Source organism: Lepidochelys olivacea, assembly GCF_965140295.1.
Source record: "Lepidochelys olivacea isolate rLepOli2 genome assembly, chromosome: 26".
Lineage (NCBI taxonomy): Eukaryota > Metazoa > Chordata > Testudines > Cheloniidae > Lepidochelys > Lepidochelys olivacea.
In genome coordinates this window covers 7,229,961-7,244,893 of record NC_140436.1, presented here as the reverse complement: position 1 = coordinate 7,244,893, position 14,933 = coordinate 7,229,961, and the positions used below count along the sequence as shown (strand labels likewise).

General features: G+C 44.1%; 1 protein-coding gene and 1 long non-coding RNA gene across 3 annotated transcripts in view; one reads left to right on the top strand and one right to left on the bottom strand.

Moving 5' to 3' along the window:
* Positions 1 to 1,598: 1,598 nt before the first annotated feature.
* Positions 1,599 to 7,214, bottom strand: NEFM (neurofilament medium chain). Its single transcript, XM_084614939.1, has 3 exons — positions 6,095 to 7,214; positions 4,953 to 5,077; positions 1,599 to 3,503 (listed from the first exon to the last, which is right to left on the bottom strand). The coding sequence occupies exons 1-3, from the start codon at positions 7,154 to 7,156 to the stop codon at positions 2,162 to 2,164; spliced, it is 2,529 nt and encodes an 842-aa protein (XP_084471065.1). The 5' UTR covers positions 7,157 to 7,214; the 3' UTR covers positions 1,599 to 2,161.
* Positions 7,215 to 7,818: 604 nt separating this feature from the next.
* The window catches only part of LOC311513418, a 42,438-nt gene continuing 35,323 nt past the window's right edge, over positions 7,819 to 14,933 (top strand). For both annotated transcript variants that reach the window (XR_014709720.1, XR_014709721.1), the window contains exon 1: positions 7,819 to 7,894. This is a non-coding gene — a long non-coding RNA (uncharacterized lncRNA). The remainder of the gene's footprint in view (positions 7,895 to 14,933) is intronic.

The following is a 14,933-nucleotide window of genomic DNA, read 5'->3' as shown; positions in this document are numbered from 1 at the left end:
TATGATTTATCTTGTAATAGGGCATATTTGGTCAGCTCCTCAGCTGAAGTAAATTCGAGGTGCTCCACTGACTTCAATTGAACTATGATGATTTACAGCAGCAGACCATTTTTTGTATTTGTGATTTTTTTAGATCTCTTTTTATTAAGTTTTTAATAAATCATGGACCCTATTCTCCACTGTCTTGTGCCTTGTGCAGTCATTTAGGTATTACAGTAATACAAATAGCAATTTACATGTGTGAAAAATAGGTGTAAAATCAGAGTGGATGTGTTTTCCATTCATTTTACACAAGTCTCATTGGTCACACAAGATGGAAGGCAAAAGAGAATCAGGCCCCATTTACATTGTTCTTTTGCTCTTAACGCTTGTTTTATTGTGTATTAAAACTTTTTTTTTTCTGTATAGGTTGGAATTCAGAGGGCCATTGCTCCTGTAGAGGCAAGTGGTTGACTTTAATGGAAGCAGAATGAGGCCATTGCTGAGCTCTTTTGAAAATCCCATCCTTTGTTCTCATTTCAGTGGGATGAAATTGAGGTCTTCATTTCTGTTTTCTGTATGACTCATAGATGCTGTAATCTGAACAATCGCTAACTGGAGTTGTGTGTCTGAAATAATCTCATTAATATTTTTTTTAATGAACAGCTATTTAAAAAGTAATCAATTATATTTAATGTCAACGTTGCCTTTAGGGCAGTTTTCTGTTCCCAAAAGAGTATAATTACTCTTAACTTTTGAACTGTGTAATGGTGTTTCGCATTGACAAGGAAGAGTCTCAGATATGAGTTGGGGAGCAGAGCATTTTAGGGATTTGGTCAAGGAGGCATCCACCTCTAAATTGCTGGGCTGAATCATAGCTAGAGCCAGAGCCATCAGCAGTCACTGCCTTTTGATGGGTATTTGGAGACCTTTGTGAAATGTATTGATGGTTCTCAGCCAACTTACAAATGGACAAACACCTGTATCCAAAACGCATCACAATCCCTACTGGCTCACTTGGTGGCAGTCTCAACAAAGGGGCCAAGGACTGTATGGGCTCTAGAGACTCTCTTCCACCCCTAAGGTGGTCCCTACAGATCGGGGTACCGTGTGAACAGAGGAAGCTTAAACTACTCCTATCCATGCTTTAAAACAGCAAATACTGTCCACCCTACTCACCCAAGTAGTTCTGTGAGAGTGACTCATGCAAGTAAGGCTTGCATGATGTGACCCAAACTGGCTCATTCACTTTGTAGGGCTGTGAGTCTGGACCTTTTTTACAAGCTTGTGAGTTCCAATCCAACACCCATTGAATTTGATGGTAATATTCCCATTGGCTCCAATGGACATCGGATCATAGAATATCAGGGTTGGAAGAGACCTCAGGAGGTCATCTAGTCCAACCCCCTGCTCAAAGCAGGACCAATCCCCAGTTTTTGCCCCAGATTGTTAAATGTTTGTTTAAAGACGCTCCCAGTGGTTGGAAATGCAAAGACACTTGCAAAAAGCCCAAGCACTTTGTAAACTGAAGCTAATTTACTATTAATGCTGAATCATTTATATTTAAAAAAGTCTGGGGAGAAATTCTACTCATCAGAGAAACACCACAGAGCAAGGCATGTTTCCAATATGACCTTTATTGAGCAAGTACTGCTGCGACGGTTCTACATCGAACAACAAAAGGTTGCGTACTGTGAATGTCAACTAGGTTCTCCCATGAACAAAAGTCCATCTTAATTGCACCAGTGAGGTAAACATAATTATTCATAAGTAGCTCTTTTTAAGGCGAGGAGAATTCTGGGTTTTTTTCATGATTGTTTTGTTTTGTTTTCTGTTGGTTCTTGGCTCAGTTGGTTCTTTGCATAATACCCCTTAAGACGTTCCTCAGATGTGTTCCTCCGACAGTTTAGGGAATTCAAAAGCTTCCTTTCCTCATGCATTTGTTTGTTTATTTATTTAATTCCCCAAATTCTGTGGAGGGAGAACATCTTGAGCTTGCATGCATTTCCCCCCAGTATTGCACACACACACACAAAAAAAAGTAAAAGACAGTGTGTCTGGAGCCTCCATGAGAGAACCTGTTTTGCTTTAAAGCTGTCACTCACATGCATTTTGCAGCTGTCATATGGCTTAACCTTTTTCAACAACCCAAGCTCTTTTCAATTTTTTAAATTTCTATTTATTAGTCGCTGTCTTGTACTTGCTTTATTACAGCATGAGAAGTGACTTTCTCAACCTTCTTGGTGGAAACCATTTTCTCTTCAAAAGTTTCCTCATGCTCCTCTACCTTTTGGGTGACTGTCACAGACTTGGTGATGTATTTGGTTGTACTGTCCGCACCGTCGCTCGTGATTTTCTCCACCTTTTTGGTGACCACAACTTTCTCTTCGCTCTTCCCTTTCTTCTCTTCAGATGGACTCACATCCAGGCCATTGGTGACCACACCCTTGTCTTCCTCCTCCACTTCTTTTTCTTTGGATTTCTCCTCCTCCTTCTCATCCACCTCCCCATTCACTGCAATGTCTTCTTTCATGGACCCCTTGGAGGCCTGGTCACTTTCCTCTCCTTCACTGCCCCCTTCCTTCATTTTGGACTCTTTCTCTACACTGACTTTTGTTACCTTTGTGACCGAGATGGTCTCTTCCACCACAGCCTTTTCTTCTTTCACTGGGGTTCCCGGCTTCTCTGGGGATCCCGGCTTCTCTGGGGATCCCGGCTTCTCTGGGGATCCCGGCTTCTCCTCCTTTGTTTCCTTCTCTTTACCTTCCTTCACCACTTTCTGTTCTTCACTTTCTCCTTCTTCAGCTTCTTCTCTTGATGCCTTCTGTTCTTCCGCAGCCTCTTCTGCTGCAGGAGATTTAGGTGGAGATTTTGCTAAAGACGCTTTCACTTTTTCCACCTTCTCTTCTACTACAGCCTTTTCAGCCTCTTCCTTGCTCTTCCCTTCAGGTTCCTTTTCTTTCTTAATCTCCACCTCAGCTTCTTTTCCCTCGGCTTCGGCCTCGCCTTCTTCTTCTTCTTCTTCCTGCTCAGCCTCCTCACCCTCTTCCTTTTCACTCTTTTCCTCTGCTTCTTCTTTTTCAGAACCTCCTTCTTCTGCTTCATCAGATTTTGCAGCCTCCTCCTCCTCCTCCTCCTCCTCTTCTTCTCCCTTCTCCTCTTCTTCTTCTTCTTCTTCAGCTTTGGGTGCAGCTGCTTTCACTGGAGCTTTCTTCTCAGCTACAATTTCCTCTTCCACTGCTTCTTCTTCCTTCTTCTGTTCTTCCTGCCTGGCTCCGGTTGCCAGTTCCTCTGCAATGGCTACCAGGGCATCATCCATTTCAGACTTTTCATCCTCCACCTTTGTCTCTTCAATGATTTCTTCTACAAATTTGTGCTGGACCTTTAGCTTTGGCGGCTCAGCTTTTGATTTCTGTATTTTACTAGATGATATTGTGACCGTGGGTTGCCTGTGTGTAAATGTGGGACCAGTAATGCTTCCCGAGAAGGCACTGAATCTTGTCTCTTCACCCTCCAGTAGTTTCCTAGGGAAATAAAGAGGAGGAGGGGAAGTTAGCATGTAAAATGTCTGTCTTGTGTCTGCAGTGTCTCAGAGAATTGGAAAGGTGTTTCAAGTATGTGGGATATGCTAAGGACGATGACAATATCTGTTGGTCATGTTCAGTGGGACTTCAGTAGGCTGGGATCAGGCACCTTACGCCCAACACAGTAATATCTGAGTGCTGCCCACAACACACATTTCTCCTTAGCTTGGTTTAAATCTCGTGGTTGTCAGGCTTGATCACAACGTTTTGGGTCTTGTAAAACTATAACAAAAATGCGTCGGCCACATTCTCAGTCTGGTGTAAATCAGCACAGTTCTGAGCATAGTCATTCACTTCAATACAGCCATGCTGATCTAGACCTTCTGAGGACTAAGCCCTATATGTTTAAAATATAAATATTCTAGCTTAGATTGTTAAAGCCAATTAGGGCATTTGAATCCCTATTTCTCATTAATTTCATCGAATTAATGAGAAAATCCCTTCTATGATTTGAAACTCTCAGCCATAATATGTTCACCAGAATAAACCACGTTAACCTTGGTAATAAAATAAAAGACATCCATTCTCTGTATATTTGGTAAGCCCAGCACACTGCAGGGCTCTAAAGATGTTTACTTTCCAGTAGTCTGTTTTGATGTTATTTATATTCAGAAATGCATTTTCCCCATCTAATCCTCTGACCCAGAAAATCAGCGCTTTCATGTTTTATTTTAAAGCCATTGTTGCAGTCTATTTATTTATTTATTAAGCAACCCAGTTTCAAAAATAAACGTGGCAAATAAACAGTTACAAAAGCCATGCAAAAGAAGCTAAAAAAAACCCATCCTGCCGGATGATGGCAATAGCAGCTACGTCCCTGCTCCAGGATTACTTCACAGAGGATTCTGAAGGAAAGTTAAGAAAGAAATGTGAAAGTGTTTTGCAATGTGCAGATTAACGGTGCTCATCTGATACCCAAGTACATCCGTGTTCTAAAATAACAAGAGCGCATTAAAACTACCCATGCTGCTTGCTCGACATGCTCAAAGTGAAGTGAAAGAAAATAATTACAGATTAAAAACAGTCGTCTGCTTCCTACTTTTGTGAACCAAACAAGAACAGAATGCTGCATTATGGAACCATTGTACTGCAGTGTAATGGTCCTATCCCATTCCCGGTGAAGTCTATGGGAGTTTTGCCATTGACTTTCACAGAGCCGGATCACTTATTAACTCAAGAAGATTTCTTAATGTGAAGAGGTCTTGCATTTGCACAGATTTGAAAGAGTGCTAATAATTTGGCTGAGTGGCTATTCTTGCATTTGTTTGATGCTTATAGGGGAAAAATCCTTGCCAATGATAAAAGCTGTTTGGGCAGAGGTTGGTTGGAACCAGCAGCATCTGCAGTGCAATTAGTATTCCAGACACATCCACAGCATTCCTATGGTACCTGTATGCAGCAATTTCAATATCCAGCGCCATCTTGACATTGAGGAGATCCTGGTATTCCCTCAAATGACGTGCCATTTCCCATTTTGTACCCCTCAGCTCGTTTTCCAACTGCTGAATTGTGTCCTGCAACAAATACATAAAATCCCCATAACATAATTACACTTGTATCCAAAAAGCATCCCTGCTCAGATAATACTATTAACTCCTATACTGTAACTTAATAGCAGCACTGAAAAAAGTTCTGTAAGGAAGCCCTTTAAAAGCCCACTCTTAAAATCCAGGGCTAATATAAGAAAGGGATAAGCGCACAAAAGGAATCTGATCCTGGTCTCACTGCATTGGGCGTGTGAATCAGGCCCATCGTTTTGCAAATAATTGTGCATTACAATAAAGCTTTTGGGGCCTGATTCTGCTGTCGTTACTCAGGCAAAACTCCTTCTGAGGGAGCATTACCTCAGCGAGGACTGTAAGTTTGACCTTTTAACTTTCCCCATGTATTTTAAGATATTTATTAGCTATCAGTAAACTACTGTAAAGAGTTAAAAGCTGTGTTAAAACATCTTTTTAAAATCTTGGGTCAGATTATTTTATGACTAAGCAACAGCAAAATGTAGACCGTATATTTGCAAATTGTTAAACTTCTCTGATAAAGGTCATTTACTCTATCCTTAGGGTTAAAAGTTTGCATAGTAAATCGATGTGAGATTCTAAAAGAACAGTTAACAATCTAAGCAGGAATATTAAACATACTCTTTGTAAAGAGGTACCGTGGACTAAATATTTACTATCAGAGGGAAGAGCAGACAGCTAAGGGGGTGAAAGTCCGGGGACAAGCACTGAACACTGCTTATTAGACCTCTGGATCGCATTGCACAGCTGATCTTTTTGCACGACGCAAGCCAATTTTGCCTAGCATGGGGTTTTTTTCTTTATTTTTGGCACCTTTGCCGGAACTTTTGATTTGTTTCGCACAAGCCACGTTTGCATCTCAGCGGTAACTCAGTCCGTCTGCGCCCCTGCCCTGCCCACGGTCGCTCGGCAGCGCACGAGTTTCATTTTGCAGTGGTCGAGGTACCCCTTTTTTCCCTTGCTGGGCTGCATTTTGCATTGCTTTACACCTGCCCGGGGTGGGGCCCTTACCTGGTAGGTCGAGAGATCGTTGCTGTGGCGCTCCTCGATGTCGTTCAGCTGCCTCTCCAAGGACTCCTTGGTGCCCCGCACCGACTCCAGCTCCACGCTCTTGGACTGCAGCTGCCTCCTGTACTCGGCGATCTCCTCCTTGGCCGTGCGGATGGCCTCTTTGTTGTGCTCCGCCGCCTCGGTGAGCTTGGCGTAGCGACACTTGAACCACTCCTCGGCTTGGTGCATGTTCTGGTCGGAGTGGCACTCCAGCTGGCTGCGGATCTCCTTGAGGGCGGCGGTGATGTCGGTCTTCATGTAGTCCTTCCTCTCCACCGTGATGTGGGACGCCTGGATCTGGGCGAGGAGCTCGGCCACCTCCTCCTCGTGGTTGCCCCGCAGGAAGGCCACCTCGTCCTGCAGCGACTGCACCTTCTTGTCCAGCTCCGCCTTGACCAGGGAGGCCTCCTCCATGTCCTTGCGCAGGGCGCGGATGGTGGCTTCGGTCTCGTCGCGCAGCCGGGCCTCCTCCTCGAAGCGCTCCTTGAAGCGCTGGATGTCCTCCTCCACGTGCTCCGAGTCCAGCTGGAGCTGCGCCTTCTCGTGGCTCACCTGTTCCAGGGCGCGGCGCAGCTCCCGCAGCTCCTGCTCGTAGGCGTCGCCCAGCTGCGAGCGCCCGGCTTGCTTCTGGCGCAGGGCGGCGATCTCCGCCTCGACCGCCCGGTTCTGCTGCTCCAGGCCGTGCACCTTCTCGATGTAGCCGGCGAAGCGGTCGTTCAGCCCCTGCAGCTGCTCCTTCTCGCTGGAGCGGCTCAGCTTGAAGTCCCCGGCCCCGTTGAGCAGGGAGGACTGGCTGAGGTCCAGGCTCTCGGAGGAGCTCAGCACGGCGGAGCTGTAGGACACCCGCGGCGCGCCCAGGGCGCTGCGCTTGTACGGGGAGGAGGCGGTGCTCGGGGAGCCCCGGGACCAGGACTGCGACCTGAAGCCGCTGGACGGGGAGGCGCTGGCCCGGCTGTAGATGGCCCGGCTCTCGGTCATCCTCCGGTAGGAGGGGTTGCCGAGCGTGTCCAGGGTGTAGCTCATCTTGGAAGACTTTGGGATGTGGGCGGCTTTCACAGCGCGGCTCCTGCCCGTGCCCGCACCTTATATACCGGAGCCGGGCCGGCAGCGCCGCTCCAGACACATGCTCCGAGGGGGCGGGCCAGGGAGGCGACACGTGGCAGCTAAAGGCACAGCAGCCGCCCCCGGGGTCCTCCCCCCGGCAGCTGGCCCCTCCCACCTTCCCCGCCAGTTCTCCCCCCTTTTCTTCCCCCCTCCTCGCCCTCCTTTTCTCTCCCCTCTTTCCCCTCCCCTTCTCTCCTCGCCTATTCCTCCCCTCTTCTTTCTTTCTTTCTTTCTTTCTTTCTTTCTTTCTTTCTTTCTTTCTTTCTTTCTTTCTTTCTTTCTTTCTTTCTTTCTTTCTTTCTTTCTTTCTTTCTTTCATCACTTCCCCTTCTCTATTCCTCCTCTCCCTTAGCTCCCCCCTTCTTCTCGCCTTCCTCATCTCCTCCATCCCTACCCCCTTCCCTTTTCTCTTTCCCATCCTCCCCCTCCCATCCTTCCCCTCTCCTTCCTTCCCCTCCCCGCTCGCTTCCACCGACTGCACGGAGCAAAGCACAATGGAGCAGAGTCAATTCGCTCCCTGCGAAAGAACAGCGACAAGTCGAAGGTTACGCTAGACAGGGAGGTGGGTGGGGGGTGCGGAGTTTCTCCAAGGGGGGCCCGGGCAGGCATTCTGCGTTAGAGTTGAGGGAGAGCCCACTGAATGCATTGGGGAGTCAGGTAAGGTCTGTGTGTGTGTGTGTGTGTGTGTGTCTATAGGAGAGATAGCCATGGCGGTTTCAGCACCACGGCCAGCGGCGCGGGCAGCTGGAGAAGGGATGGAAGGGGAAATCCATGCAGAATAAAAACACGTCTCCGGATGGTTTGTCTGGTGCTGTGATTGCCCCTCCCCGGGCAACTATAATAAAGCCTAGCTAGTGTGCTGTTTGTTTTAAATGAGCAGCGTGCGAGTGTCAAGCCGGGGCTCCATCTGCAATGCAGAGTAGGAGAAAGGATCAGAGAGTGACTAGATGTTCCCTCCTGAAGTTATTTCCTTTCACATACAGCTGTAAAATTCTTAGCCCGAGACATTCCTATTAAGATGACTCCCGGGAAGCAGGAAGGCAGGGAGAAGATGGGATAAAAGAAAGAACCCCCCCCCCAACAAAGGTCTGACATTTGAAGGTCAACAATGCTTTGGAAAAGAGAACAGAGGTTTGGGTGGATTAACAGGAAAGTGGGATTGCTGCTTTGTGATCATGGAAAGCACCAGAAGTGACTTTCGAGTTTTCGGGGTAAATAATAAAAGCAGAACCGTGAAATTCTGCAGAAGGAAGTTGATTGCATTCTAGCATGTAACCACTGCAGGGATAGAGCACCCACTGCAGGGATAGAGCACTCACCTGTAATTGGTACAGGGAAACAAGAGTTTTTCAAAATCCCCTTGGATCGAAAGTCTTTTGTTACTCATTTTCTGGCTCTTGGCTTTGTTTTTTCCAAAGATCTATCTATCTATCTATCTATCTATCTATCTATCTATCTATCTATCTATCTATCTATCTATCTATCAAAATAATGCCTGGTGCATTTTCTCTTTGAAGACTTGTTAATACTTATGTTTTGGGGGCACAGTGTAATTTTTGATGAGTACGTGGGTGGTGACTAGCTAGCATCCTGTGGACTTTGCATTCTTGGATGTACACAGTCAATTAACTAGTTAATTACAGGGATAAATCATTGCTGATCCTGGAATAAAAATGATCTATGGTTCCTGAATTCCTTCCTTATTGTAGGCACTGAAAATGTATGCCTCTTTCGACTCAGAAATCGGTAAAATTCGAAAAACAAAACTCTGTTCACTAATTACCTTCTCATTTTTAGCCCTGTGTTTGAAATTATGTTTAAAATGCTGCAGCATTTCTTCACTATACAGCTAGGACAGTCTGAGGGACAGGGTTAAACTTTCAGGCCACATGGAACACTGTACCACAGTTCGCTCACTAATATGATGTTGTCATAGGACTGCAGCACTGCAGTCAGTGGAGAAAGGAAGTCAGAATTATCCAAGGTATCTGCTGAATTGCATTTGCAAACAGAACCTATCAGACCCCCAGTTTAACCTATTCGGAGTTGTATAAGACTGGTATATGGAGAAGGTTTTAGGGTAATTGAAGCAATCACGGATTCTAAATGCATTCTATTAATTTTGCTAATAGTTTTTCCAGGGTGGGGGGTGCAGGGAAGAACTCTCTAGACTCAGCAGGAAGTCAAGACAAAAATGCTATTAATAATGATATTGCGTTTTCTTAATTTTCAGGATAAAAGATGTGTTATGATCTGGTATATTGTTATTTTTCCCTTTGATTAAAGAACTGTAGAAAAAAAACAGAATATGTTCATGTTGAATTACTCATAGGGAGAACTTACTGTAAGAGAAAACATAAGGTTAACACTGGTGCCTGGGACTTTTATTATTCTTTTAATGCTCTGAAAACAAGACAATTGTGCTGAAAGACAATTAAAAGAAGAACCATATTTACTCTTGCAATAAAATCCATTTGCATTAAATATGTTTATGCACAGCTTATTCAAAATCCAATTGGTTAGTATGCAAAACACATTGCTACTGTGTAATCAAGTGCTAATCCAGTTTGACTTATTTATGGAATACTTAAATTCAGGCAATGTAAAGTTGTATACAGTACAGTCATTATCATAGTATATGTTGATTACCTTATAAAAAATCAGAAAGTTATGACAAAAAGAGATGCACGCACACGCACACACACACTTTCACACAAGTCTTTATGAAATCACTTTACAGAAAGATAGTTTTTTTCATTTTCAAAAATCACTGTTCTGGTAACATTCACTTCAGATCCATAATAAAGTGTTTGTAGACAAAACAGATGCTACATTTTTATGAAGCTGATCTGGAGGTTAGAATGAGCCAGCAAAAACAATCTTTAAAATATTTTCCTTTTTTAAGAAACTAATTCCTTTCCACCTTATGTCAATATCTGGTTTAGGATTTCTGAGATGAAGACTGCTGTTTCTAAATATGGAAAACTTCTTGTCTTAGAGTTTGACACACAAGTATCGTTACTTTTGACCAAAGACAACCACAGTGCCTCACTCTTTGCAGAGGCGGACTGTAGGTCATGCTGGGAAATGCTGCCACTTACACAGAGTAGAAAAGAAAATACATTATTTTTAATCTTGATTGTGCATTATTGGGAAAACCAGTGTTAAGAGGAGAGAGATCATAGAAAGACATGACTGATTTTTTTGCAACTTTCTTGTTTGAAAGAAACAAACATCAGGATATAGATTATACAACCTTCTGAATGCTGCCATAAAAATATTCCAGCAAATATGTATCATTATAATGAAAAAACTTGAGAATCTTTTAAGAAAACCCATGCTGGGATCTGACAGAGGGAAGGATGTGATTATATTATAGAGAGATATAGCAGTGAATTGGACAGGCTAGCTAATGCAAGACCTTGGGGGATGGGAGGGGGGGAGTCTATAAATAAACTAATGCACCGGTTTAGAGCCTTTTCCTCAGGAACTAGCAGGTTTTAATATAATCATGTTGTATATAGGAGAGCATTGATAATATTCATGTAAGGTGGAATAAATTTGCTTCAGTGGGGAGTTTATCTGAGTAAAGACTTCAGGATTTGGCCGCACATTTGTCCTTTAAGGGTAGTCTTAAAAGAAGGGGCCAGATCCCCACGTAGTGTAAATTGGTGTCGCTCTATGAAAGTCAAAAAAGCGACCCCCAGTTTACATCAGATGAGGATTTGGCTCCCTTGGAATCTTAAATATGGTGGTGAATATGGCATCCAGCAGATATTTTTACCTTTCTCCTTTTACTTCTAATTTATGGTGGACCAGATCATCCCCTGGCATAAATTGGACTCCTGCCAATGGAGGCAATGGAGTGATGCCAGTTTACGCCAGCTGAGGATATGGCAGTGGCTAAGGAACAAAACGCTCAGGTCTATGCATCAGGAGCCTGATCTTGCAAGGTCCTGGTGCTTCCCGACAGATGCTTAGGCCCCTCAGCTCCTGTTGAAGTCAAGGGGGGTACTCATCACTTCAAGGGAATTGCTCGGTACCTGGCCACCAAATGAGTAAGAAACCCAACTATTCAGCCTCACATAAGTGAATAGCCTTTTTTGCCCTGTCATCATCTGCTCGGGCTCTCACAACTGAGACTCCTGGGCTGGGCTTTTGGACTAAGGACAGACGATCATTTACACGTTTATAGCTCATACTCAGCACCACCGCGAGATCCTTCCAGGGCAGTGAAGGGAAGAGAAGCAAAAGCAAAGAGAGGATGAAAAACATGGGGGGTTTTTTTAGCATTCTATTTCAAATTTCATAGGACTGATGGATCAGTCAGCATAGTCTGAGCAATTTAACTTTTTAAAGCTTTTTGATAAGGCGTCAAAGAATAAAATATGAATCTTTTGATGGGGGAAACCATTTGCTTGCCTGAGAAATTCCCACAGATGATTTCCTTTCTGTTCTGATTATAGTTGCTCGAGGCAGGGCTAAAACACAGTATCACTTCTCTGGCACTAGACAGCTTTTCAACATTCACATTCAATTAGTGCGTGTGCTTTATTACTTTAAATCAAATATTTCCACACATATGCATTATTTTCTGTATGCAGAAGTGTTTCATGTTGCTGTTGATGATGATAAACTGCACTAAGAAAGGAGTACAATCCTGAAGACCCAATCCTAAACAGAACGTACATTCAGTATCTGGATGAATGAATGTTTCTTGCAGAATTCTGGTTTCCACTCACACGTATGCTGGAATGCAACAGACTTGTGCTTCTTGCAAAGCTCAGTATGAGGCCTTGCAAGATCAATGGCTCATTTTGTATGCAAAGTTGCTGAGGAAGACAGCGAGATAATGTGGATTTTGAGCCCATCAGCATGCAGATGATCCAAAGCTCTGTGTCCTCAGCCATGGACGATTTAACATTAAGAGGCAAATGCCATATCAGTTTAAACTCTGAGCATTCATCATTTCCTGGGCAGACCTCCTACCCCTCATACACACATAACTTGGTGTCTTTGTCCCACATCTTGTGTCATGTTTGGAGCTTGAGAGGTATAATTTGATACAAGGCTCAATTGGGTAATTATTGTCCTCTGAACAATACAATGTCAATGGTACTTTTTTGGCAGGTGTGAGATGGAATGGTTCTGTAAACAAATTGGTGTAATTGTTAATTGCTGGGCATATTTTTAAACTTGCAAATACATTTGAAGTGCAAAACCCCAGGGTGAAATCAGTTTTATATTATAGTACATCTCATCCCATAAGAATCTGACAGATTGCTTATCCCCAGCTTATCCCCAGCTGCAAATTGCCAAGACCCTGAAATGAAATCAATATTTACTCTGTAAAGCATATTTCACCAAAGCAATATGCCTGTGAACATAAAGGAGCCTCATCTGCATGGTAAAAGAAATTCTCTTATCGTCTCATCACAGAAAATGCACATGGTGCAGATTAAGCAGCAGAGTCCTGTGGCACCTTACAGACTAACAGACACATTGGAGCATAAGCTTTCGTGGGTGAATACCCACTTCGTCAGATGCATCCGACAAAGTGGGTATTCACCCACGAAAGCTTATGCTCCAATGTGTCTGTTAGTCTGTAAGGTGCCCCAGGACTCTTTGCCGCTTTTACAGATCCAGACTAACACGGCTGCCCCTCTGATACTTGACATGGTGCAGATTGCTCATGTTATCTACAAGTGCACTATGGTAGGTTCTTCATGGCAGGTCCACTATGGTAGGTTCTTCTTGCATTTGAGGAAATCTCCCTCTCTCCATGCTCATATACTGGAAGTAGTTGCTGAACTGAGCCCCACTGAGCACTTAAAGTGTATTCTTTGACAATTGAGCTCCAAATGTGCAATGAAATTGCAATCTGAAAAGCAGTCACAGCACATGCCCGCACAGTAACCGCATTTAATACCAATCCTTTTCTTCTCATCCAGCTATAGAAATAAAAGGCCTGATTTGATACCCGCTGAAGTCAATGGGAGTCTTTTCATTGCCTTAATGGGCTTTGGAAATCAGTCTAATGAGCTATATTTTAAGAAGCAAAAAAGAAAAAATGCCTAAAATTATTATATCAGTAATGAGCCAAATCCCGCACTCCAATACTCAAGAGAATAGTCTCATTTCACATACATAGTCAATGGGACCACTCACCTGGGGAAAAATTGGGCTATATATTGGTTTGCAGACTTAAAACACAGCCATTAACCAAGCATCGTCTCGTGATTAGTGCAGGGGATTGTTGGACAGAACTTCAGGATTCAAGTCCTGATAAGTCTCTTTAATCTCTCTGTGCCTCGATTTACCAGTTGATTAAATGAATTTTATCTCTAACAATTGTGATGGGTATATACCCTACTCTGGCACCAAAAGGGTTAACTAGGGCTAGAGAGCTCAATTAGGGCACCTGGAAGGTGGGCCAGGCCCAATTGAAGATGAAGCCCTGCAGGGGAGCAAGCTTACAAAGGGAGGAAGCCCAGATGAGACAGGGAAGAATTCTGTAGAGTCTGTCTTCTTGTTAGAGAATGAAGGAAGGGCCTAGAGAGAAGATGTATAGTAAATACAGGGATGGGCTGTGGGAAAGGGCAGAAGGAAAGTCAAGTTAGGAGGAGTCAAGGAAAGCAGCAGGAAGGGGGTTTGATGGAACAGACCATGACTATTTGTTCCAGGGATGAGAGGATCAGGGAATGAGGGTTCCCCTAATGATCCACCAGAAAAGGTAGCGCAGAAACACCCTTAAGCCAGGCAGGAGAAGGACTATTGAGAGTGGAGCTGGGCAGGTAGGGGGAAAAGGCCTTGGGAGGCATTGAGAGAGAGAGAGAGAGATAACACCGGTGCAGTGTCCCAGGACAGTCTGTGGGACCAGTCTGTAGGGCGTGAAGAGCTGTGGGCTTGAGTCTAATATAGTGGACGCTTTGGTTAGCCTGGAAGGGAAGAGATTTTAAAGTGAGCTGCCTGAAGGCTGAACTACAAGAAGAGGTGGACCCTGGTGGGATTGGAGCGACAATCAGCTGGGTGCTAGGGAGGGAAAGAGCGTCATGTCATACCTTGCCACGAGGTGGTGTGCCCGTGGTGAGTCAACTCTTCTACCCCATCTTAAGGTTTTCTGTAGTACAAATCAGTGTGGTATTTAAGAGCCTGACCAAGTCAGTGGAAGTCAGTGGAAGACTGAATGGGCTTTGTATCAGGCAGGTCCTAAGTGCTTAGAAGAGAGAGAATATAGTCATAACAGTGCATATCTACATTAAAGAGGGATTGTGAAACTTTATTCATGTTGCCAAAGCGCATTGAAATCCCTGGATCAAATGTGCTATAAAAGAACAAAATATTAAATAATCTCTGCGTTAAAACAGAAAGGCAGCAAACTTTCATTCCCTGAGTTAAAAAAATGCTCCTAGCCTGAGAATTTGAGCCCAATTCTCATTTGTGCAAAGGTCAGTTTACACCACTCTGACAATGTAAAGAGGCTTTAGTGCAACTGGGAGTCAGGCTCAAAAGCCCCTTTTCACTGTCATTGGTGTAAATTGACCTTTGTGTACATGAGAATCAGGTCCTTAGGATGTAAACAAGAAACACCTGAAAATATGGGGTTGCAATAAAATGGCTTCAAGATCTTCAACTGCGGCTACCCTAGTGAGTGCCTTCGTGTTAAAAATATTCTATTTAATCCAGATCATCACTG

Bases quoted from the DNA above. Each gene is read 5' to 3' on its own strand.
- NEFM (XM_084614939.1), bottom strand. From the start codon at position 7,156: ATGAGCTACACCCTGGACACGCTCGGCAACCCCTCCTACCGGAGGATG. The intron at 5,078-6,094 runs GTAAGGGCCCCA...TATTTGTTGCAG, and splicing joins ACGATCTCTCGACCTACCAG to GACACAATTCAGCAGTTGGA. The intron at 3,504-4,952 runs GTACCATAGGAA...TTATTTCCCTAG, and splicing joins ATTGAAATTGCTGCATACAG to GAAACTACTGGAGGGTGAAG.